Source organism: Meles meles, chromosome 4 (genome assembly GCF_922984935.1).
Source record: "Meles meles chromosome 4, mMelMel3.1 paternal haplotype, whole genome shotgun sequence".
Taxonomy (NCBI): domain Eukaryota; kingdom Metazoa; phylum Chordata; class Mammalia; order Carnivora; family Mustelidae; genus Meles; species Meles meles.
The window spans coordinates 86,273,127-86,298,140 of NC_060069.1; the positions used below are offsets into that span (position 1 = coordinate 86,273,127).

At 37.4% G+C, this 25,014-nt stretch overlaps 1 protein-coding gene across 1 annotated transcript; it reads right to left on the minus strand.

The window, feature by feature from the left end:
• On the minus strand, positions 1 to 24,994 carry SELENOT (selenoprotein T). The gene is made up of 6 exons (XM_046001537.1): positions 24,760 to 24,994; positions 6,308 to 6,418; positions 5,559 to 5,685; positions 3,096 to 3,183; positions 1,224 to 1,377; positions 1 to 718 (listed from the first exon to the last, which is right to left on the minus strand). The coding sequence occupies exons 1-5, from the start codon at positions 24,894 to 24,896 to the stop codon at positions 1,253 to 1,255; spliced, it is 588 nt and encodes a 195-aa protein (XP_045857493.1). The 5' UTR covers positions 24,897 to 24,994; the 3' UTR covers positions 1 to 718; positions 1,224 to 1,252.
• Positions 24,995 to 25,014: the final 20 nt, after the last annotated feature.

The window sequence follows — 25,014 nt, forward strand, 5'->3', positions numbered from 1 at the left end:
TCGGCTTAGTTTTTTATTGAGTTAAGTATAAAGGCCCAGTTAATCAACTCATTAGATTGGTCAAGGCAAGACACTTGAACTACATAACAGTATTTAAAAAGCAGTTGGTCTTTTAGTAATTCTCTGGTAATCACACACGCACACACGCACATACACACAAATTGGTAGAGTACTCTGGATATAGGATTTCCCCCCATAATCTCATATAATGCACTGTTCACAATCTGCAGTATTTTGAAAACTATAAATTGGAAATGACCAAATTAAAGATGCCTGATAAACTCTTATAAAGTATTTGGGAACTTCAGCTGTATTCCCCAAAAGATCAATTTTAAACTATAAAAAAGGAAAATTCATATAAAATCACAACAGATTTAACAGACATCTTTGAAAAGAAAGTCAAATTGTAACTCCATTTTCTACTTTTCCAAATATGACTAAGGAAAAAAACGGTACAAGTGGTAACGTCCACATTTTTTAAAAACTGTTAACTGAGTGGATTTGGGGAAGAAAAAAGAGCTATACAGTATTATTGCACTCCACGAATGTGCAGAATTCCAAAATGTGCCAGCACTGAAAAACTGTCTTGCATTGAGGTTTTTCAAGAGGTACAACGAGCCTGCCAAAAAAGCATCTGGTCTGTACTAACAGCTTGCTGTCTTCAGTACAGGCCTTCATAATGTCAGTCACGCTGCTCTTGCAAAAAATCCCTTAATGTCTGAAAGAGAAAAAAGAGTATTTTATTTCAAAATTCACTCTTATAAAATCAACTCATTGATAAGAACTGAGAATACCTCCGGTATGCAAAAGTTAACTAACATCCACCTCTCTGTGTTCACACACACTTGCTTATAATTTTCTATCTCGAGCATGTTAAAAGATTCTGCATACTCTTAGAAACTAGTTATTTGCAAGTAAAGAGAAGATATGTATATAAATATTCTACAATAATATACCAACTCTGACTATTAGAAGTTCCAGTCAAAAAATGATGTTATGGGCCCAGGTTATTAAGCCTTGAAGATAATATTAGTAGCATAACCTTACCTTGTTTTGGCAGGTCCAAGTGCTCTTATCATTTCATAAATTTTAATATAGAAAACATCCATCTATTACATCTTAAATTGGGAACTCAAATGGTAATATATGGAATATCTAGTATGTTGCTGATTTGTGATGAGAATGATACCTATAACTAGTTATTGTATTTTTAAACTACTTACAAAAGAGTTTTCAGTGCTGATAGGTGGGGCTATGATCTATGATGTGGGATTGAATCCATATGCACATTAAGCTTCATTTCATTGTCAAGAATTTGAACAAGCTGTTGCATGGATGGGAGGTGACCAGATTCCAGCTTAGACCACACAGGCACATCTATAATAAAAATAAAAATAAATAGTACCACCCCTTAAAATTAAAGATGAGTCTATAATAAATGTTCATTCCACAAATACTTATTGTCTCTATACAGTTGGGGATACAGCAGTGAACCAGAGTTACCTTTCTTGCTGCTATGGTGTTTACATTCTAATAGGGGAGACACAAAAAGCACTACACATACAGCTAGAAATCACAATTGTGCACTAAGAATTAAAACTAGAAGATGCTAAGGGATATAAGAAGCTAGAAAAGAGCCTTATTATTAAAAGTGAGATATCACTAAAATTGAGAAATACTGTCATTAAAAGTGAGAGCTGAAATATAGGAGAAGACAGGGACAACGGAAGCTGGAGAGGCGAGCGGGGACTAGATCAGGGTCAACAAACTATAAAGCGCCAGTAAGCATTTTCAGCTTGGGAAGACATACAGTCCATCACAGCTACTCAACTCTAATTGTAGTCTGAAAGAAACAACAGGCAATACATTAAGTGAGTGGGCACGGTTGTGTTCCAATAAAATTTTATTTAAAAAAAAGGCAGCTGAACATAGGGTCTACATGGCCATGGTGTGCCAATCCCAAGACTACATCAAGCAGGGCCTTTGGGTGTATTAAATGTTCTGGTCTTTATCTTGAGGACAAAGGAAAGCTACTTAATGAACTTGAGGCAGTGAAGCAATGAGATGGAAATGATTTGCATTGAAAAAAAAAATCACTGTACTGTTTGGAGCTGATATCAGCAGATTTTTCTGTAAGAAACCAGGTAATAAATATTTTAGGCTTTATGGCTCAACAGAAAATCAATGATATCACATAGGTACTTACATAACCAGAGAAATAAATTTCCCCAAATTTTTCACTGATGAAACTCAAAACTTGAGGTATAAACAATAAAATCTGAATTTTATATAATTTGATTTTTTGGTAACCATTAAAAAATTTTTAAAAATACTGTGGACTCATGGGCCATATTGGACAACCTCTGATTTATAGAATGTATTAGAGGGTAACAAAATAATTGTGACTTGGACTAGGGTAATCGTGATAAATATAAACAGGAGTAGAGGGGCGCCTGGGTGGCTCAGTGGGTTAAAGCCTCTGCCTTCGGCTCAGGTCATGATCCCAGGGTCCTGGGATCGAGCCCCACTTCTGGCTCTCTGCTCCTCGGAGAGTCTGCTTCCTCCTCTCTCTGTCTGCCTCCCTTCCTACCTGTGATCTGTCTCTCTCTCTCTCTGTCAAATAAATAAATAAAATCTTTAAAAAAAAAAAACAAAACAGGAGTACAACTCTGAGAAATGTAGAAGGTAGAATTTAGAATCAGACTTGGTGAACCATTAGATATGGAGAGTAAGGGAGAAACTGAGGTTATCCTAGCTTTCTGACATGGGCAACTGGGTAGAATGATAATGGTGCCATTATAAATAAATGAGCAATGCCAGAGCAGAAGCAAACTGGAGTACACAAGACTTGCAGGAAGCAACGGTAATCAACAGTCTGGGAGTAGCATAAGATTCCTGGGTATAGCACCTAGGAGAGATCTAGAGCTCTCTAGAGTTATACATTCAGGGGTCATCATATGGATATAATTCTCAAGCTACAGGAAGTGAGGACCATATAAGGTGGTAGTTTTGCATATTATGAAAAACAGAAAAGCCATATGGTCATTATAAATCATTTAAAATATGTTACAGAATGCAAACTATTCAGAACCCACCGTTCAAAGTTATCTCAAATGCACCTGTTGACATACACTGGTTCTCAATCATGTTGCTCAAGAAGAAAACCATCATACATGCATAGACCTAAAAGAAAATATGATTAAGTACAGCACACAAAGTTATTTTAAAGGCAAAAATTACAACTGAAGACACAGTAATCTTTAAAATATAGAGTCTCATTTTTATTTTTAACAGCTGTTTTTATTTTTATTTTTAGAAATATTTTACTCATTTATTTTTGAGAGAGAGAAAGGGTGAGATCATAAGTAGTCAGAGCGGCAGGCAGAGGGAGAGGAAGAAGCAGGCTTCCTGTTGAGCAGGGAGCCTGATGCAGAACTCGATCCCAGTACCCAGTTTCTATACAGGGGACAGGGGCACCTGGGTGGCTCAGCCAGTTAAGCATCCAACTCTTATTTTCACCTCAGGTCATATTCTCAGGGTCACGGTATCAAACCTCATGTCCGGCTCTGTGCTCAGTGCAGAACCTGTCTGAGATTCCTCTCCCTCTTCTCCCCTTCACCTCCCCACTCCTCACCCTGCTTTCATTCTCTCTCTAATAAATAAATAAAATCTTAAAAAAAAAAAGTTTCTATACAGGCTCTTATTGCCATTCTGTATGTTCAAATAACATACATAGAACAAGGAAAATGCAACATTAATTCATAACTTGATACATACTGAAGAACATATATTCATAATGCAGAGACAGAATTTCCAGAAATTTCATAATAGCCTTAAATAAGTTAAACAAAAGAATACCAGCATAAGAAGAGTTCATTTCACTATTTTTCTAATATAAGGCATGAATTCACAAGAGACTAGTGATGCAATAATCAGCAACTCCATGTATTCAATACAACCTGTCCATGTTCCAAACAAATTATTTTAAGTCAAATAAGAAAAAGGTAGATTAGAAAGCACTAGCATATTAAATTATATTTGCTCCCCTTTTGAAGGCAAATCTATACTCTAAAAAGAGACCAGAAGTTCCTTGGTGGACAGAAAGGTTTTAACAAAATCACCTGACTAAAAAACAGGAAGTAATGAGGATGTCAATTCACAGCAAGTTATTTCAAAAAAGTAAATAAAAATGCCCATAGCGAGCGAGAAAAAGCTCTCCTTCCAGTCTCACTTGAGCTAGGTGGGCTTGATTTCATAGACGTTACCCTTGCATTTGGGAACATTAAGTATATTTTCATGGGAACAATATATAAGAAGTGTCATCAAAGCTCTAGCATTCAAGTACATTCCTCTTCCACAGTAGATTAATAATGTTACATGTCTTCACAAGTAAAATGCACTAAAGCTGGAATCAACAGAATGAATAAATATAACACAAAACATCATGAGTACTTAACTTTCAATTCTTAATCTTGTGCATACCAATCTTACTAATAATGGCTAGAGACACAGTTCAATAAGAGGTAGCACCTGAGGATTTTATGTTTATGTTAAGAAGTCTTGCCCCTTACTGGAAATAAGTGGTTCCCTAAGAGAAAGAAGCAGAGATATGTAGGACTAAACCACTAAAGGTGGTTTGAGCCTAGAACTAAAGAACAAGACCAGATAGAGGACTCCAAAACAGAATACTCCTTAGCAGCAAACCTAAGCAATCTCATCCAAGAGAGAAATACAATTAGTACCATTCCTCAAAGCGGAAAGACCCTCTAGAAAAGATGATTTTAAGTAAAACAAAGAAATCTAAAAAGAATGCATGCCACAGCAAGGCCCTACAAAATAAAAAAGAATTAGCACAATTCATATATATACATAGAGAGAGAGAGATTAACAGAAGTCAAAGGACAAATAATAAAAACAGAAAATTTTAATAAAAACAAATCCAGGGAAATGTCATTTTTAATGTGAATAAAGCCATTAATTAAAAGGCCTACATTATATGTGTATTATGTTCTGTTGGATATGATTTGACCTAATCTATATAATCAATATCCGGTATTAAATTATTTTGTGCCCAGTTTCTACTAAAGTTATACATCCTTATCCTTCAAACAGTTAAAAGAAGGGGTGCCTGGGTGGCTCAGTGGGTAAAAACCTCTGCCTTCGGCTCAGGTCATGATCTCAGGGTCCTGGGATCCAGCCCCGCATCGGGCTCTCTGCTCAGCAGGGAGCCTGCTTCTCTTCCTCTCTCTCTGGCTGCCTCTCTGCCTACCTGTGATCTCTGTCTGTCAAATAAATAAATAAAATCTTTAAAAAAAAAAAAAAAGTTAAAAGAAAAAAATAAGACCTAATTATTCCTAATATATAATTATAAAATCTAAGGCCAAGAAAAAAAAAATCACAAACAAAAAACTAAGGTCAAGAAAGGCTAAATGCCATGCCCAAAGATTGAACAGGTGAATCAGCAACAAGTACTTAGAAAACCAAACAAAAAAGTCATTGAAATATTTTCACTGACAACCTAAAAAACATGCAACTATCAAAACTATTAGGTTACATACCTTATTTTCTTGGCCCCACTGCCAGATGCTAGGAGCTTGCATGCCAAAGAAAGCAAAAGGATCCTTGCCAACAATTATTAAGCCTATTAATACTAGTTTGAAGACTGACAGGAAAGATGCTATGTGTCTATTGAAAGAAAAAAGAAATTCATCAGAAGCCATAATTTTTCACCTAATTCAACTTTAACACACTTAAAGTTGTGTTTAAGACACAACAAAACCTTAAGACACTGTCGAAAAAAAGTGAAGACACAAATAAATGTAACTCAAAACTCAAGTATATGTGTATAGATATTTTCGAGACACCAAATCTAAAGGTTACTAAATTAGAGTGAAAAAGATAGAACTAAAGTTTAATGTGGAGATTTAAAACAAATGTTTATTATAACTTGCAAAATTATACAGCATTAGGCTTTAAAAATATTTATTTTAACAGTACAGAATTTTATACCACTGACTCTATATAAAAATTCAGAAGTTCTTGGTCTATTTCTGCAATAAAAATTATGTAAGAAAACATATCCTTAGAAGATTATCATCTCTGAAATAATCCTTCTTTCTTCCTTCTTAACAAAAAAAATTCTTCCATATTTGGATCAAATAAACTTGATACATATAAAACAGTGTTCTCTGTTTACTGTAACCAACTAAGAAATTATAATAACCAAGAAGAGTTAACTGAACCAATTCACAAGAGTTTACTCAAAAGTGAAAAATATTCACTTTTAAAATTCCTGAAATTTACTTACCTATATATGGGTTGAGGGAGGTAATTTTCTCCTTCAATGCGGATGTCTGGGTACCGCTGGCTTATAACCCGCATGTACTCCTCAAACACCCGCCTATAACCTCAGGAAACACTGCAGAAAAATAAATGTGCTTCTGTTAATCAATTTAGAATATGCCTACACTTACTTTGCATTTAGACAAAGCCTGAAAATTGCCAAGTGTAAAAAAGTGTTTCCCAAGAACAGTGACAAAGTAATAACAACTGATGCTGGATGATGGCAACACGGAGGTTTGTTCACAAATTTCACATATTTACCTCTCCACCATGTATATCCATCTATTAGAACATTAAACTTTATAGATTTGGGTTACTGTTGGGCAGCAGCAAATACCTATTCATATGGCAGCATATTTTGAGCTCTCAAATAAACCTGCTTTTTGCGGGGGTATCAATGAGTATAAATACTGAAATGAAAACAACTCTTATACATACATCTGAAATAGGGACTTTCAAAACTGGGGCACAGGAAGCTTAAAAAATACGAAGGCATGAGACATGAAACTGGTTCTTGTTCCTACTCTGCCCCTAAGTGGGCAAACATGCCTGCTCAATCACAATAAAAGGAACTTAAAAAACTCTTTTAAAGTTCTGACTTAAAATTTGCTTCTACTTTGCAAAGGAAAACAAACATTGGGAAGATAATTTTCAGCAGTATGACAGCAATCCATAACAGTACTAAAGAAATTAAGTCAACAGCATCAAATATCTCCATTAAAATCTCTGAACAACTATACTGTGGATATATGTTTCCCCAGGAAGAAAAGGGGAAAAGGCCACCAGAGTGCACCTGTAGAGGGAGGATACACTGAAAACTTTTTAAAAAACTGAAGACACAAATAAATGAAAGACATCTTGTGTTCACAGATCAGAACTGATATTGTTAAAATGTCCACACTGCCAAACACAATTTACAGATTCAGTGCAATCTCTATCAAAACTCCAATGGCATTTTTCACAGAAGTAGAACAAACAATCCTACAATTTGTAAGGAAATCATAAAAAACCCGTAACAACCCAAACAATCTTGAGAAGGAAGAACAAAGCTGGAGGCACCATGCTGCCTTATGTCAAACTACATTACAAAGCAATAGTAATCAAAATTGTATAGTAGCCCAAAAACAGACACATAGATCAGTGTGGGACAGAATCAAGAGGACAGAAATAAACCCACACAAATATGGCCAATTAATTTAAAACAAAGGAGCCAAAACTGAAGAAAGGCCAGTCTCTTTAACAAACAGCGTTGGGAAAACTGTCAACAACATGAAAAGAATGAAAATGGACCAACTATCTCCCATCATACATAAAAATGAACTCAAAATGGATTAAAGACTTGAACCTAACACCTGAAACCATAAGCCTTCTAGAAGAAAACACAGTGGATAATAGCCCCTTGACATTAGTCTTGGCAATAATTTTGTGGATTAGACCATAAAAGGTATCAAAAGCAAAATAAACAAGTGGGACTACAGCAAACTAAAAAGCTTCTGCACAGCAAAGAAAGCCATCAACAAAATGAACAGGCAACCTATAGAATGGGAGAAAATATTTGCACATCAGATATCTGATAAAGGGGTTAATATCCAAAACATATAAGGAATTCATATAACTCAATAGCCAAAATTCAATAATCTGACTAAACATGAGCAAAAGGACCAGAACAGATACTTTTCCAAAGATGACATAAAAATGGCCAACAGATACATGAGAAGGTGCTCCACATCACTAATCAATAGGGAAATGCAAACCAAAATCACAGACAGTATATCCCCATACTTGTTAGGATGCCTGTCATCAAAAAGACAAAAGAAATAGTATCTGTTGGCAAGGATGTGGACAAAAGGTAATCTTTGTGCACTGTTGGTGGGAATGTAAATGGAGAAGCCACTAGGAAAACATTTTAGAAGTTCCTCAAAAAATTAAACATAGAACTACCATATGATCTAGAAATTCCACTTTTAGATATACCTGGAAGGAAATAAAATCACTCTCTTCAAGAGGTATCTGCACCGCCAAGTTCATTTTAGCATTACTTAAAATAGCCAAGACATGGAAACAATTTAAACAAACGTCCATCGAAAGATGAATGGATAAAGAAAAATGTGGTATAAATACACATAGGGATATCATTCAGAAAAAAAAAAATCCTATCATTTGCAACAATATGGATAAAACTTGAAGCCATTATGCTAAGTGAAATAAGTAAGACAGAGAAACACAAATTGTATCTCATTTTACACAGAATCTTAAGAAAGCCAAGCTCAGAGACATGGAAAGTAGACTGGTGGTTGTCAGGGGCTGTGGAAGATGCAAAATGGGGAGATGCTGGTGGAGGATACAAACCTCCAGTTATAAAACAAATTCTAGGGATCTACTTTACAGCAAGGTGACTGTAGCTATCAATACTGTTTTGTATACTTGGAAGCTGCTTAGAAAATAAATATTAAATGTTCTCATCCAATTAAAAAAACTAATTATATGACTTTGTCAGTGGGCACATATGGATGCCTTAACTAACCTTACTGTGGTAATCATTTCGTAATATACATGTATATGAAATCATCACCTTAACTATACATAATTTCTTCTGTCAATCATAATTCAATAATGCTGAGAGAAAAAAAAAGGAGGTGGTACCACCAAATCAAGAGAAGAGCTTACAAATTCAGGTAAGCGAGTTAAGCACTTAACTGCATTATAGTCTAAGTCAAGGAACACATAAAATGAGCAAAGTAAAGAGGAAGCAGAATCAGTAATTAACAGTAATGTAAAACCTAAGGTGCCAACTTTGTCCATCACACTGTGATCAAGGAGAAACATACCAACTACCAGGATCAGGTTTATATCTGGAAAGGTCTACAGTCCAAATATTAGTAAATCTTAATTTTTTTAAAAGATTTTATTTATTTGAGAGAGAGAGAAAATGAGAGAAAGAGAAAGAGAGCATGAGTGGAGAAAGGTCAGCAGGACAAGCAGACTCCCTGCCGAGCAGGGAGCGGGATGTGGGACTCAATCCGATCTGGGGACTCCAGGATCATGACCTGAGCCAAAGGCAGTCGCTTAACCAACTAAGCCACCCAGGTGCCCCGGTAGATCTCAATTTAAGAAAAAACTCACTTGGGGCCCCTGGGTGGCTCAGTGGGCCACCTCTGCCTTTGGCTCAGGTCATGATCCCAGGGTCCTGGGACAGAGCCCTACATCAGGCTCTCTGCTCAGCAGGGAGCCTGCTTCCTCCTCTCTCTCTCTCTCTCTGCCTGCCTCTCTGCCTACTACTAGTGTTCTCTGTCTGTCAAATAAATAAATAAAATCTTAAAAAAAAAAAAGAAAAATTTTAATGTTGCTTTTGTTTTGAGGATATTACAAAAAATACCTATATGCCTAACTACCATGAAACCAAGAAATGGCAACTGATTTCAATACCCTCAAGTATGCATCAATGTTTACACAGAATTAATTATCTAAAATGACATTCTCTTTTATTTTTTTAATTTTTAATTATTTTTATTCACATATAATGTACCATTTGCCCTAGGGATATTCTCTAACTTTTAATGTAACATTGTGAGAGCTGGAGACAAAATTAATTGAGTTGAAACTTTTTTTTAATAGATGAAGGGGAAAATATGAAGCCCAAAGAGATGGAGTGACTTTCCATGGTTATACATCCATATGTACTATTTATTAATTCACTCACTCAAATACTTACTGAATGCCTACCACATGTCAAGCACTATATTAGACACTGGGTATGTAGTGCTGAGTGACACAGATGCTGTTTTTAGTCAGGGCTGAGAGACATGGACTTTGTGATTTGAGATCCTACCCCTTTCCACCAGACCAAATAAAAGAGTTGATGATGTAAGAGTTCTTCTCCCCTCTGTCCAGGAACTAAGTTCCCTTTGGTCAAAATGCCACAAGCAAGTACCCATATAGTTGACCTCTTGATGGCAGAGATCTCTGAGGTTTTTCCAAAATGAACATCTAGAGATTCTCCCTCTGGGAGAACTAAAACCTGTAAGGCTCCAGAAGTCCCTCATATTTGCTCTGCAAGTGCCAATCTGTTACCAAGGGAAGCCCAAAGAAGCCCAGCTAGAGAGGTGTACCTATGTGCAGGCAACACTTCTGGTCAGATTCCTCCTAGTCACCTACTTTTCTGGCTACTGTGCTCAGAATCCTAGCTCTATCCTCCGTCCTCCCAATCCCAAGTCTTCGGTATGGTCTCAGATCTTTGGATCGAACTCCAAATGGAATTAGCCCATAATCTTGAAATCCAAAAGGGACTTTAAAACTGTATTTTTTTAAAAAAATATTTTATTTATTTGACAGAGAGAAATCCCCTCTAGGCAGAGAGGCAGGCAGAGAGAGAGGAGGGAGCAGGCTCCCTGCGGAGCAGAGAGCCCGATGCGGGGCTCGATCCCAGGACCCTGGGATCATGACCTGAGCCGAAGGCAGAAGCTTTAACCCACTGAGCCACCCAGGAGCCCCAAAACTGTATTTTTTTCAAATTTCCAGTTATAAAACATGTAAGTCATGAGGATGGAATGTATAGCATAGTGACTACAGTTAATAATAGTATATGGCATATTTAAAAGTAGGTAGGAGAATGGATCTTAAAAGTTCTCATCACAAGAAAAAAAACTGTGACTATATGGTGATTGCTGTTATCTGAACTTACGATGGTAATCATTTTGCACCACATAAAATATTGACTGTTTATGTGTACAACTGAAACTAACATGCTAGGACTTGAGTCAAGATGGTAGAAGAGTAGCAGACTGAGATGATATCAGGTTGCAGGAGTTCAGTTAGATAGTTATCAAACCACTCCAAACACCTACAAATCCAACAGGAGATCGAAACTAACATGCCAATTATACCTCATCAAAAAACAAACCAAAAAAACCCCCCAAAATTTACCTATTTATTTCTGAAAGATGAAACAGTTTATAAAATTGATACAACATATTTTTAGACAAGTTTACTTACATATAAGAAATTTTCCTCCCTATCATTGCCTTCAGAATTGTGAAGAAAACCTAAGGAACTTTTTCCTATATAACTGTTTTCCCAAAATCAATTTTCCTGTTTTAAAACAGTAATCTCTACTGCTGACAGATGTTTTCCAAAACAAAACATACCTGGTGTTTACTGAGGTGGACAATATGTGAAATTCAAGGCACACATGGTGAGGACCCAGTCATTTTCACTTTTATTACCACCCTCAGCTCTTTTCAACTTACTTCATTCTTTCTGGCTCTGTGAGGAAAACTCTTAATTCTACTATCTCCCCAACACATAAATATGGAAACATGCTAAAAATATGCTGCAGCATCTGCCTCTTCCTCCTGCTGTGGGACCAAAGGTCCTTAAGAAGTAGATTTAAACTCTGAAATCTTAACATTAAGTCCTAATCACTTTGCACATCCCCAGTAATATAGAAATGTCTTACTATATGGAGTCTACTTGTGCAATTGCTCACTTTAAAATATTTTTCACAGTACTTTTCTAAAAGAAAAGACCTGCATACAAATTAGATGATCTATGTGTAAGGAAATTTAAGAAATAAAGAAAATGCCCTGTCTATACTATTTCAAATAGATTCTGTGCTTTTTGAGTCCATCATGCATTCAGTGTCCTGATTCACTATGCCAACCACCCCCCTTTTCCCCTTTCTACATTATATCTGCCCCTAACTGTAGTAAAATACTTATATCAAACTTGAACCTATCACAAACCCCAATCTCTCACATCTTATTAAAGGAAAACAGGGCATGAAAGAAATTGAGGAAGACACGAAGAAATGGAAAAACATTCCATGCTCATGGATGTGCAAAAGAAATATTGTTAAAATGTGTATGGAATTAGCTATCTAGAGCAATCTACACATTCAACGTAATCCCTATCAAAATACTACCAACTTCTTTCACAGAACTGGAACAAATTATCCTAGAATTTGTATGGAACAAGGAAAGATCCCAAATTCCCAAAGGAATGTTGAAAATGAAAACCAAAGCTGGTGGCATCACAATTCCAGACTTCAAGCTCTAATACAAAGCTATAATCATCAAGACAGTATGGTACTGGCACAAAAACAGACACATAGATCAATGGAACAGAATAGAGAGCCCAGAAATGGAACCTCAACTCTATGGTCAACTAATCTTTGACAAAGCAGTAAAGAATATCCAATGGAAAAAAAAGACAGTCTCTTCAACAAATGCTGTCAGGAAAATTGGACAACCACATGCAGAAGAATGAAACTGAGCCATTTCCTTACACCATACACAAAAATAGACTCAAAATGGATGACAGACCTAAATGTGAGATAGGACTCCATCAAAATCCTTGAGAAGAACACAGGCAGCAACCTCTTCAACCTCAGCTACAGTAACTTCTTGCTGGACACATCTCCAAAGGCAAGGGAAACAAAGGCAAAAATGAACTTTTGGAACTTCATCAAGATCAAAAGCTTTTGCACAGCAAATAGTCAACAAAACCAACAGACAACCAACATAATGGAAGAAGATATTCACAAACGACATATCAGATAAAGGGCTAGTATCCAAAATCTATAAAAAACTTATCAAACCCAACACTCAAAGAATAACCCAATCAAGAAATGGGCAGAAGACATGAACAGACACTTCTGCAAGAAGACATCCAAGTGGCCAAGAAACACATGAAGAAGTGCTCCACATCACTCGGCATCAGGGAAATACAAATCAAAACCACAATGAGATACCACCTCACACTGGTCAGAATGGCTAAAATTAACAAGTCAGGAAATAACAGATGTTGGCAAGGATGCAGAGAGAAGGGAACCCTCCTACACTCTTGGGAATGCAAGGTGATGCAGCCATTCTAGAAAACAGTATGGAGGTTCCTTGAAAAGTTGAAAATAGAACTGAAAATTGCCCTATGACCCAGCAATTACACTACTGGTTATGTACCCCAAAGATACAAATGTAGTGATCCAAAGGGGTACCTGCACACCAATATTTATAGCAGCAATGTCAACAATAGCCCAAATGTGGAAAGAGCCCAGATGTCCACCAACAGATGAATGGATAAAAAAGATGTCGCGTATGTGTGCGTGTGTGTGTACACACACACATGCATGCACACACACACTGGAACATTACAGCCATCAAAAAAAAAAAATGAAATCTTGCCATTTGCAACTACTTGGATGGAACTAGAGTTCCCCATGCTAAGTGAAATAAGTCAATCAGAGAAAAACAGTTATCACAGGACCTCGCTAATATGCAGAATTTAAGAAATAAGGCAGAGGATCATAGGGGAAGAGAGGAAAAAAATGATACAAGATGAAACCAGAGAGGGAGACAAACCATAAGAGACTCTTAAATCTTAGGAAACAAACTGAGGGTTGCTGGAGGGGACGTGGGGTGGGAGGATGGAGTGCTGGGTGACGGACACTGGGGAGGGTATGTGTTGTGGTGAGCGCTATGAGTTGTGTAAGACTGATGAATGATAGACCTGTACCCCTGAAACAAATAATACATGTTTATAATAATTTAAAAAAAAAGAAAAAGGGGCAAAAGCTCAGATATTTGTGAAATAAATATTTAAGATTTCTATTTTTTGCATCTCTTGAATTCACCTTCCCTTTTTATTTACAATAACCTCCTTTCTAACTGTCCTCTTACCCACACACAGAACTGAATCCTGTTTACATAATGAAACCAATCCCTTGCCATCACTGACAGTCCAGAAAAATGCAAACCTGTCAAAGGAAGGCTTGAGATCCCTCCCTAAAAGTGAAGAAATGGGATTTTAAAGTGACTATCTCCACAAAGGTGAACACTTAACATGTTTAATCTTTCAAAGGACTGAGAAGATAAGTGAATCTTCAGAGAAAACAAAGGATAAAGTACGACTTACTGAGAAAAAAGTACAGATGTGAACCAGGGAAGAGTGAATGACATCTCCACTTTCCAGTTTTCTATTTTAGCTCGTCTTAAGGCCTTGATAAATCCCTGCCTTTGGGTTCTAAGATTATTCTCTCAGTAATTTTAAAATGCATTTCCAAACGTATTGTTCAAACCAGTCAAAAAGGTTTCCGCTACTTGCATCCTAAGAATTTCAACTAATATTTCTCCCACACTGTACCTAGAAAATCAGGAAGATATTTTGTAAATACTGTGCTTTCTAAATGTCCATAGCATTGCTCAGTTCAACAGCTCACTGATCATTCAAAGCTGTGTTTTTAGATTTAATCTTTACTTTTTCCTTGTTCTGTTTAGTAGATGAAATATTATAATAATAAACATTTGTCTGGTGCATCACCTGCTCTAAGTGTTTTAAGGAATGAAATCTGCAAATGTTCTATAAATCACACAAGACACAAGGTATTTAAGGAGTGAAAAATAGACTAAACTGATAAATGTTTTTAAAAGTTGCAAACAGGAGTGCCTACACACTTTGAAGATTAAAATGTGGGCCAGAATTTGCTGTTTTTTAAGAAGCTGCAAGAGCAGCACCGAAAACGTATCAGCTTGTCAGATTAAGGAAAAGTAATTATACGAAATCAAGTGATCTCCCTTTTAGCAACCTCAAATCTTGAAACATTACAGTGGCCACCGCAGTGAAAACACATACAGGAAATATGCCTAAAGGAGCTTCTAAGATTCCTGGCTTCTTTACTAAATGTATTCCAAAGATGTGACAAACCTAAAATTTTATTAGTAATCTGTTTTTATTCTCTCCATTCTTCTGGTCTTATTCTGGAGGTCACTAGCTTCTAGCTCTGTATCTCTGACATAACATTTTAGGAATCCTTTTGCCTATTCCACCAAGAATTTATAAATTGCTTATTAGCTCCTTCCTGGGGAAGGAATTTTACCTGTTTACTCTGGAAAACACTTATTAACAGATTTAGAAGGTATGCAGTCACTCAATAAAGATGACTTGATTAAAGCATTCAATAAATGGTGACAACCACATTTTGTAGAATTCTTTGTTTCATCCTAAAATGCTCCATATATGATGCCAAGCTTTTACTCTTTTCAATACATTTTTTAATTGAAGGTATGATTCACAGGCCACAGAACTCACCCTCAGTGTCTTTCTATAAGTTGTTAAAGGGTCTGACAGTGTTCTATGTTGAGTCAATGGCCAAACTGAAGAAATCTCTGGGCTGCTTTATACCGCTTTCCTATTTGACCTGTATATTTATTAATTGGTTGGTTGTAGACTGATTTCACATGACATTAGATTAAACTCAGTAAAAAAAAAAAGCCAGGAATCTTAGAAAGAAAGCCACCAACAGGATAATGCAGTTATACTAATAAGTAAGGGTATGTCAGGTATCAGAGCAGCAGAAAGATGACTGGCAGTAGCACAATGAATTCTGGTAGCTTAACCCCACCAGTAGAGGCATGCAGACCAAGCCAAGAGTGTTACTGATAAGAGTTACGTTCAAAACTGAAGTTTTACATGTATTACATTCTATGCCTAACAGTTTCCAAACTGGAACAGAAGTCAACCAGGTAAAAACCTACCAGAAATGAACAGTATTAAGTGATAGCTATCGCTAGTCCAGTTAGGAATATGGGGCAGGAGGGGACAGAGAGGATAGTTAGGTTATTTCAGGGCAAGCCACAGTGGACCACAACAGGCTGTACTCACTTTTTCAATAAATACTGACTGAAGACAGTCAAAAGAGAAAGAACCTAGAACAAGAGAAAGCAAAAAAAAAAAGTCCATGCCTTTTTGGTGTTGGCAAAATTCTAATGAAGAAGACAGTAAACTGGTAATAGTCCACTGAAGAGGATACAGTTCATCATTTTAATATTGATAATACTGATAATATCTGAAGCTGTTTATCTGAATATCTGATAATATCTGAAGCTGCCACTTGTGTGGCAGGACAAACATCTATTTAATCAAACATCTGCTCCTCTGGGGTGCCTGGGTGGCTAAGTGGGTTAAACAGTATTGATAATACTGATAATATCTGAAGCTGTTTCTCTTGTTTGGAGAAACAGAAAAACGAAGACAAAACCTGAGGGACTATGGAAACTACATCATAAAACCAAAATGGAGAAACAGCAAACAGAAGTCGAAATAAGAGCCTATATTCAAAAATATTCTACAAGAAGCAGTAGTAAGAGGTAAGGCAACACTACCAGAAATTTCAAAACCAAAAAGCAAAATCAAAAAATATTTTGAGGCAATGTATCATATATATATATACATATATATATTTATATGTTTATATTTTTAGGCCCTAAAAAATTGATCAGTTAGAAAACTGTTGAAGATGAATAATAAAATTGCAGAAGACCTGAATACTATCATTAGCAGATTTCATGCATCCATCAGGTTTTATTATCAATAAGAAAAGGGGCGCCTGGGTGGCTCAGTGGATTAAGCCGCTGCCTTCGGCTCAGGTCATGATCTCAGGGTCCTGGGATTGAGCCCCGCATCGGGCTCTCTGCTCCGCGGGGAGCCTGCTTCCTCCTCTCTCTCTGCCTGCCTCTCTGCCTACTTGTGATCTCTCTCTCTGTCAAATAAATAAATAAAAATCTTTAAAAACAAAAAAAAGAAAAAACCTCTGATAGCCCAAAGAGCATTTGCAACAACTGACCATGTTATATCACAAAGAAAGCCCAGTAAGTAAAAACAGCCAACGTCGTATTCTCATTACGTACTCAATGCTGTATTCTTATTATAGTGCAATAAACTAGAAATTTAAAAAACCCAACCTACTTCTCTAAGATCTTCCAGTAGGAGTTTAACCAATGTAACAATATCAAAATTTTAAATGTAATACCCTTTGACCTAATCATAATACTGTACTTCTGTGGATTTAGTTTACAGAAATTATTGGACAAGTATACAACATATCTAAGGATATTGACTAAGTAATTTTGTAAAAAATCAGGATCAACCTAAGAGTTAACCAAAAAGGCACTAGTTAGATAAATTAAGGAACACTCATCTTATGTAATACTATGCCTGCTGATGCATATCTATAATTACTGAACAGTAAGTGATGGAGGGGAAGGAAATTTTCCAAAAAAAAAAAAAAAAAAAAAGCATACAACTATGAACACGATCACTTCTGTAAAATTACATAATACAGCATGTCTGTAGAGTTGTCCTGAAGGCTGTTCTTCTAAATGTTAATAGAGGGCTACAAGGATTTTTCACTTTCTTGTGTATACTAAGGGGAGAGCAAAATATGTGACCCCAAAATATGCCACTTTGGCATGTGGCTTATTTTGAGCTGAAGGCAATTTAGACCAAACAGACTCCAAACAAAAAAACTCACTGCTCCCTTAAACTAGGTAAAAGAATCTGGATAGGCCCAAACAGAAAGCTATTAACAGGGGTAACTTTTTATCTGAAAGACTTGTGTAGCAGGACAAACATCTATTTAATCAAACATCTGCTCTTCTGGGGCGCCTGGGTGGCTAAGTGGGTTAAGCTTCTGCCTTCAGCTCAGGTCATGAACCCAGGGTCCTGGGACAGGTTCTCCGCTCAGCGAGGAGCCTGCTTCCCTCTCTCTCCCTGCCTGCCCTTCTTGTGATCTCTGTCAAATAAATAAATAAATAAGATCTTTTACTTAAAAAAATCTGTTCTTCTTATTGTCCTGTGAATCACCCTCCTCCCCTCTAGAGCCCCAGGCCCCCATCCTATTTCTTCCCTCAGGATACTATATAAATCTCAATTGCCCAACTTATTCTTGCCTTTCATGTTTTTATAGGGCTTTCCTAAGTATGTAATTAAATGTTTTCCTGCCATTCATCTGTCTTACGGCATTTTAATAGACCAGTCAAAAGAACCTAGAAGGGCAAAATAAAAATGTCCCCTACACTTTTTTATTATTTTTACAAGAAACCTGTATTTTTATAGCCAGAAAACTAATTTCATTTTTTTAAAAGATGGAAGTCTCAGAGTAAAGTTTATTTACCAAAGTTCTCATCACAACATTAAAGACAATAAAAATAACACATTATAACAAAACTTGAAAAATGATTGCATTTATGCTACGCTAGTTTTTAATAGATTATCTGCCTCCAGCTTTATTTCCTGTCCCCTCCCCCTTCTCTGTGCTGAGTCAGGTTTCATTTACATATGATCTTCCCTTACCTTTATAAAGCTCTTTCTCTACATCTCCTGGTGCTTTTCCCATACCCTTCAAGATTTCATTTCCTCCGGTCAAAGCCTTTCAACTCTCTGGGAATAACCTTTCTTTCCCCTAGGGTTTTAAAGCCCTCCATTATGACCTCTTTTAGAACACTCTGAACAGGATACTTTACTGTAATATTGTTTAACATGTCTCTGTTTCTCCCATCAGACAATGGGCTTTCAAACAATTAGTAAAAAACTAATATTTATCTTCCTAAACAATTAAAAATAAATATTTATCTTCCCTGAACAAAAGGGGAAAACAAGTAGCATGTAAAAAAGGGCATAAAAAAACGAGGATTTGATTTCATCAGCAGTTCTTGATAAAACCTATGGCAAGATTGCTTCCTCACCAATCTTAGGCTGCACCCCAATCAAGGTAAGATATGTGAAAACATGACTTGATTTCCCTTTCTGGAAAGCAGAAAAGGTGACAGAAATGAAACACATATGCATGCTTTCATTTTTTGCCTTGAAGCTTCCTAACAGTATAAAACAGTAACAGAATATTAGTAATTGGAATGCAACCAACATTTTCATGTTACAGACAAACAAACTGAGAGCTACTAAAGAGATTCAATAATTTCCAGGAAGTCATTCAGAAGGTAAGAGTCAGATCAAATAAGAACCTGGACCTCCGAGCTGTTAGAGCAGTAAATACAGTTTTCCAGTAACTGTACTATTCAAAATTTATGAGGTTATCTTGGTATTTCCAAATGACACATTCAATTTGATTTCCACTACTTACCTTAATGGCAAATGGTAAGGAAAGAATATTTCGATTTTTCTGTAAGAGGAGATAAAACCTTTAAAACCATTCACATTTTACCTACCTCTAAAAGTTTTGGACTAAAGTACTTTGTGCATTATTAAGTACAAACCACTAGTATGTGTACATTATTCAGTTAGATACTGCAGTTTTTTGTTTAAATAGTAAAAAACAAAACGGTGACTAAGTTCTACGTAATTACAGAAAACTTAAAAAATCTAACATAGTGGTAGGTGTAGCAGCCAGCATTTTATTTGTTCTCCAGTAACACTCCATTAGTACTCTTCTATCTGAATCAACTTACTACTCCTTTATTTCAATGATTCTAAGAAGTACATTTCTCCTATTTAGCATCGTTGTGAAAAATCAGTATTTATCTTATAATCATCTGTGTCACAATTTAAATGGCAGTATTTTTCTCCCTCTGAGAGACATATAAAATAATGGTGTACCTTAAAATCCATCATATCTTAGGTTTGGTGAAAAGCAGTAACCCCTGGGTGGCTTAGCAGGTTAAATGTCTGCCTCTGGCTCAGGTCATGATCTCAGGGTCCTGGGATAGAGTCCTCATCCAGAGCCTCCTTCTCCCTCTGCCTATCCACTCCCCCTGCCTGTGCCCCTCTCTCTTTCTTTCCCTGACAAATAAATACACGAAATATTTAAAATAAATAAATAAACACAAATTAAAAATAAGTTTTTAGTTTTAGTTACTATGGCTCTTTTGGGGAGACAAAAATTTCTTTGTAGGATATTTCCCTGTTATCGTTTTAAAAACTCAGGATTCCTCCCATTCCTTCCCACCAAAAAGAAAAAAAAAAGTCCTAAAATTTGACTCCTTTGTTTATCATTCTAGTGAATGGCACAGCACAACTCCAGAACTCAGGAGCCATCTCTGACACTTCTCCCTCCATACCTCCTCTCCCTTCCCCCAGATATGTAACCCATCACCAAAACCCCAAAATTTATCTCCTAAAGATCTGTTAAACCTGTCCCTTTACATTCTAGTTCTACCACCACCACTGTATTCCAAGTTCCATCATCTCTCACCTGGGCAGCTCCCAATGGTCCCCCTAAATGGTTTCCCCATTATCTATATTCTTTGTCCCGTCTAATGTCTTTTCCACAGTGAGGCTAACTGATCTTTCCTTATGGTCTACCAGACATTCCAGGATCTGTGCCACCTTCTCTTTGGACTTTGAGGTCAGTAACCTTGGCCTCCTAAGCAATTACGTTCTCTTTACTACAAGGCCATTGACCATGTTATTCCTACAGCTTGAAAGCTCTCTAGCGATAAATTTTATCCTTTAAATCTCAGTTCAAAGTTGATTTCCTCATGGAAACTCTCCCTAATCCCCTGACTAGGCCTGTCTCATATAATATATAACCTTTCCTTTATAGCACTGAACACAAGTCTAATTTTATATGTTGTCCATGGATTAATGACTGCTTTCTATTCTTGCCTATGATGTCTATGAGAAAACTGAATTCCAAGAACCAAAGTACCTGCACAGAGTAGGTGCTCAAATATTTGAATATGCAAATATAAGTCTATGGTAACTAACATGATCTTTAGGGCTCCAATTTCTCAGATTTCTTCAACTCATCCTTTTACTAATCTCAGCAAATATCAACATCCCAATCAGCCGTAGGTCTTTATTTTCTTGCCTCCATATCATGAAAGCAAAGTGTGAGTGTGTATAATTTAAATAAAACTCTGTTCTTGGAATAGTTGTTTCATTTTACCTCTTAAAAATACTTTTAGGGGCGTCTGGGTGGCTCAGTAGGTTACAGCCTCTGCCTTTGGCTTGGGTCCTGATCCCAGGGTCCTGGGATCGAGCCCCGAGTCGGGCTCTCTGCTTAGCGGGAAGCCTGCTTCCTCCTCTCTCTCTGCCTGCCTCTCTGCCTACTTGTGATCTCTGTCAAATAAATAAATCTTAAAAAAAAAAAAAATGCTTTTAGAAGCTGGTTGCCCTAAAATTATAGCAATGGATTCTTAAATTAACAAAAACTGGAAAATTCCGTATTCACTTGTTTTGCAATCTTTAATTTATTATTCTTAGTGAATCAATCATTAAATATCCAAATAAGGATTAACTGCAAAGAGCTGTACCCGGTAAGCTCTTTATTTTTTTTTTTAATATTTATTTATGTATTTGACAGAGAAAGAGATCACGAGTAGGCAGAGAGGCAGGCAGAGAGAGAGAGAGAGAGAGAGAGGAAGCAGGCTCCCTAGTGAGCAGAGAGCCTGATGTGGGACTTGATCCTAGGATCCTGAGATGATGACCTGAGCCAAAGGCAGAGGCTTTAACCCACTGAGCCACCCAGGCACCCCTATTTTTATTTTTTATTTATTTTTAGGTGTTTTTTTTTGCCATGATCTCAGGGTGCTGGGATCAAGCCCCACATCAGGCTCTCTGCTCAGCAGGGAGCCTGCTTCCCCTTCTCTCTCTGCCTGTTGCCTACTTATAATCTCTTTGTCAAATAAATTAAATCTTTAAAAATAAAAAAGAATAAACTACAACTGATTGAATGCTGTAGGTATGACTACATGTTAAATCTCATATATGAGGAAAATAAAACATGCATACAAACATCCGTCAACCAATATCTGTCAGTATACATTTACACATAAAATGCATTTATACATAAAAATCACAAGAAAGGAAAATGTTACAGGAGACCTTTATTTTAAGCTTTGATTAGAGAACTTCCTTTTTTTTTTTAATGTTCAATGTTTAAACATCCAAGTAAGCAGGATAAGTTTTTCTCCCAAATATGAAGTCAATGTTATCAAACTCATCTAATTCTATTGCTCCATCAATTGACATAAACCAAAGACTTAGATGTGTGATGCAATACTGTGCACTTCTGGAAGCTTCATGGAGGATAATATGTATATTATTCACCAGGATTATCTTTAATCCTTGGCACAAGCAGGTACTGAATGAATATTTATTGAAAAAAATACATGAATATAGAATAGGAACGTTTGTTGTAAGCTGCTTTGCACACTCTCTCCCTTTAATTCCATTTGTGTGTTGTGCCTCTGTCTTATTCTATTAGCAATTATAAAAGTGACACAATTAATAGATGATATACTGAGCTACAGTTAAAGAAAGAGCACTCATAAAATAAAGGACACAAGCGATTGAAAAGAAGGTAAAAATAGCTCTCTCCTTTGTTCACAGTGGTAATTTTTTTTTTTAAGATTTTATTTATTTATTTGAGAGACAGAGATCACAAGTAGGCAGAGAGGCAGGCAGAGAGAGAGGGGTAAGCAGGCTCCCTGCCGAGGAGAGAGCCTGATGTGGGGCTCAATCCCAGGACCCTGGGATCATGACCTGAGCCGAAGGCATAGGCTTTAACCCACTGAGCCACCCAGGCGCCCTCACAGTGGTAATTAATGAAAAACTGCATTTTATAGCACTCAGATTTTGAACAGAATTAAAAGAATTTTCATATATTTATCCTCAATTGTTTTAGTTTCCTCTTCTTTCCCAAACTTGCAAATGAACGTCCAAGAGAGTCTACCAAAACCAGAAACACAATATTCAATCTACTATATACAGAGTAATCTCTGGGGGAAAAAGTACCAAAAACAAGCTGAGTATACCTGTATACGGAGGGCATACTAATAAAATTCTTTCTCATCTACGATTAAAAAACAAAACAAAACAAAACTGAAGAACTTTTGTATGTAATATGCTCCGGGTTACTGCATAAGAAAATTCTCATCAGATTTTTGGGCCAAGTTTGTACTTAAAGGAAAAAAAAAAAAGAAGGAAAGAAAAAATGACAGAGAAACTATGTATCAGAAACTCAACTGAAGTACTTAAGACTTTCTAAAAAAAGTTTAACTGAAGAACTAAATGCCCTTCCCTATAGTTGTTATGAACATCCTCAGTGGACGGTACACTTGTTAAATTATTCTGAGGAGTATTCCAATAGAAACAATTGTAAAAGAAGAGTACTTTGGAAAAGCACAAAACAGGAAGTGCAAAAGTAGGACAGAAAAATTACATACCTTGGAAATGCAGTCTTTTTAAACTACTTAATCCAAAGTATCACAATCCTTAACAGTAATTATAGGTTGAAAAAAATGACACTTTCTAATTTAAAAAAAAATTATGGGAAAAGTTGCAATGGTCAAGTCATAACTCCCATTTACAGTATTATATGAAAATGATATATGCTGGCCACACAGTAAACAGTACAAGGAGTTGTTCTGTTTTGTTTGTTTTAAATCAGGAGGAAAGTGCAAAGTTTTTATAGTTTTCACTCCAAAAATAAAGTCTCATCTCACCATCTCACTTTCTGACTCTAAGGGTAACTTAAATTGATTTTTTAAATTTTAAATATTTGCTTACTCTTTAAAGGACAAGCAAAAAATAGTTGGGTACACGGGAAATCTAACCTTTAGTACACTTAAATTAATAAAAGTTTAAAAAAGCCTATGATCTTGAAAAAATGTCATCTTTTGCGATACAAGATTCCAATTTCTACAATTTTACAATTTTCGTTTGCCTTTCAAATCTTCCCCCAACCCCACCTACCGTATTACATGCATCACTGCTCGGGTTCTAACACTTAACCATATAACGACAAAATCACTTACAGTACAAAGTCGAAAACTGCTGGGATTTTTTTTTTTTTCTGGTTTAGGTTTTTTTGTTTGTTTGTTTGTTTTTTCTTTTTTTCTGTTTCTCTGAATGCACAAGAGATTTGAAAGGTATAAAGACATGCGGGTACCCGCAACTCCTGGGAGGCGAGTGTCTGGGGAGTTGGGGGAACAGGTAAGAGTTGTCTGGGAGGGAACCACACTGTCGGAAGATGAACGTGCTCCTTTTAAAAGACATTTTGGAAACTGCAAAGTGAGAATCTGCCTCCCTGGACCTCTCGGCGCCCCCCAGCTGTCAGAATCCCCACTCCCTCACTCAACAGTCACCCTGGGAGGTCCTGGAGAACAGGCGCCTGTCACTCGCGGGTCTCCTCCAACGACCCGAACTAACCTTCGCCCAGGAGGGCAGCGAGGGCGCCTGGCATAACCCTGGGAAAGGGGAGAGGAAAGGGGCCCTGGGCGGCAAACGCACGCGCTCGTCCGCCGACGCTGCGCCAACTCATGCCCACCTCCGCAGGCAGCCGGGTGGCCATGGTGTGACGCCGCCGACCGGCCCTCGGTACTGACAAGGGGCCCCACGTCTTCGCCTTTCAGCACTTAACCTTCCCGTGCCCTCCTTCCCCACTCCCACCATTCTAGGAGGCAAAAAAGAACTGAGCCAAGAGAACGGTTATGCCTGGAGAAGAGAAGGGCGGCCTGGCAGTCCCGGGAAGGACCCCGGGGGAGGCAAGCTGCAAAAGGCTCCCGGCGCCGTTCTTCCGGGCCGGGGGAGGTTCAGCCCGCTAGGCCGCGAAGCCGGGGCCTCGCGTAAGGACAGGGGCCTCGCAAAGGCGCGACGGCGCTGCCGGGGCCCGGCACACATACTCACCAAATCTGGAACTTCAGCAGCGGCCCCGTGGCGTACTGCATCTTTAATCTTTTGCTAGGCACGCCGCCCAGGTTGGCCGAGGCATCGCTCCGGATCACCGCCGACGCCGCCACCAGGAGAACTAGCAGAAACCTCATCTTAAGCGAGCCAGCCACTTCGGCCGCCCTCAAACGGAGACTGCAGCTAGGCAGCCCAAAGCCCAGCGCGAGCTGCGAGCAGCTCCCCACCGCGCAGGCGCGATCCGGCAAGGTCGGG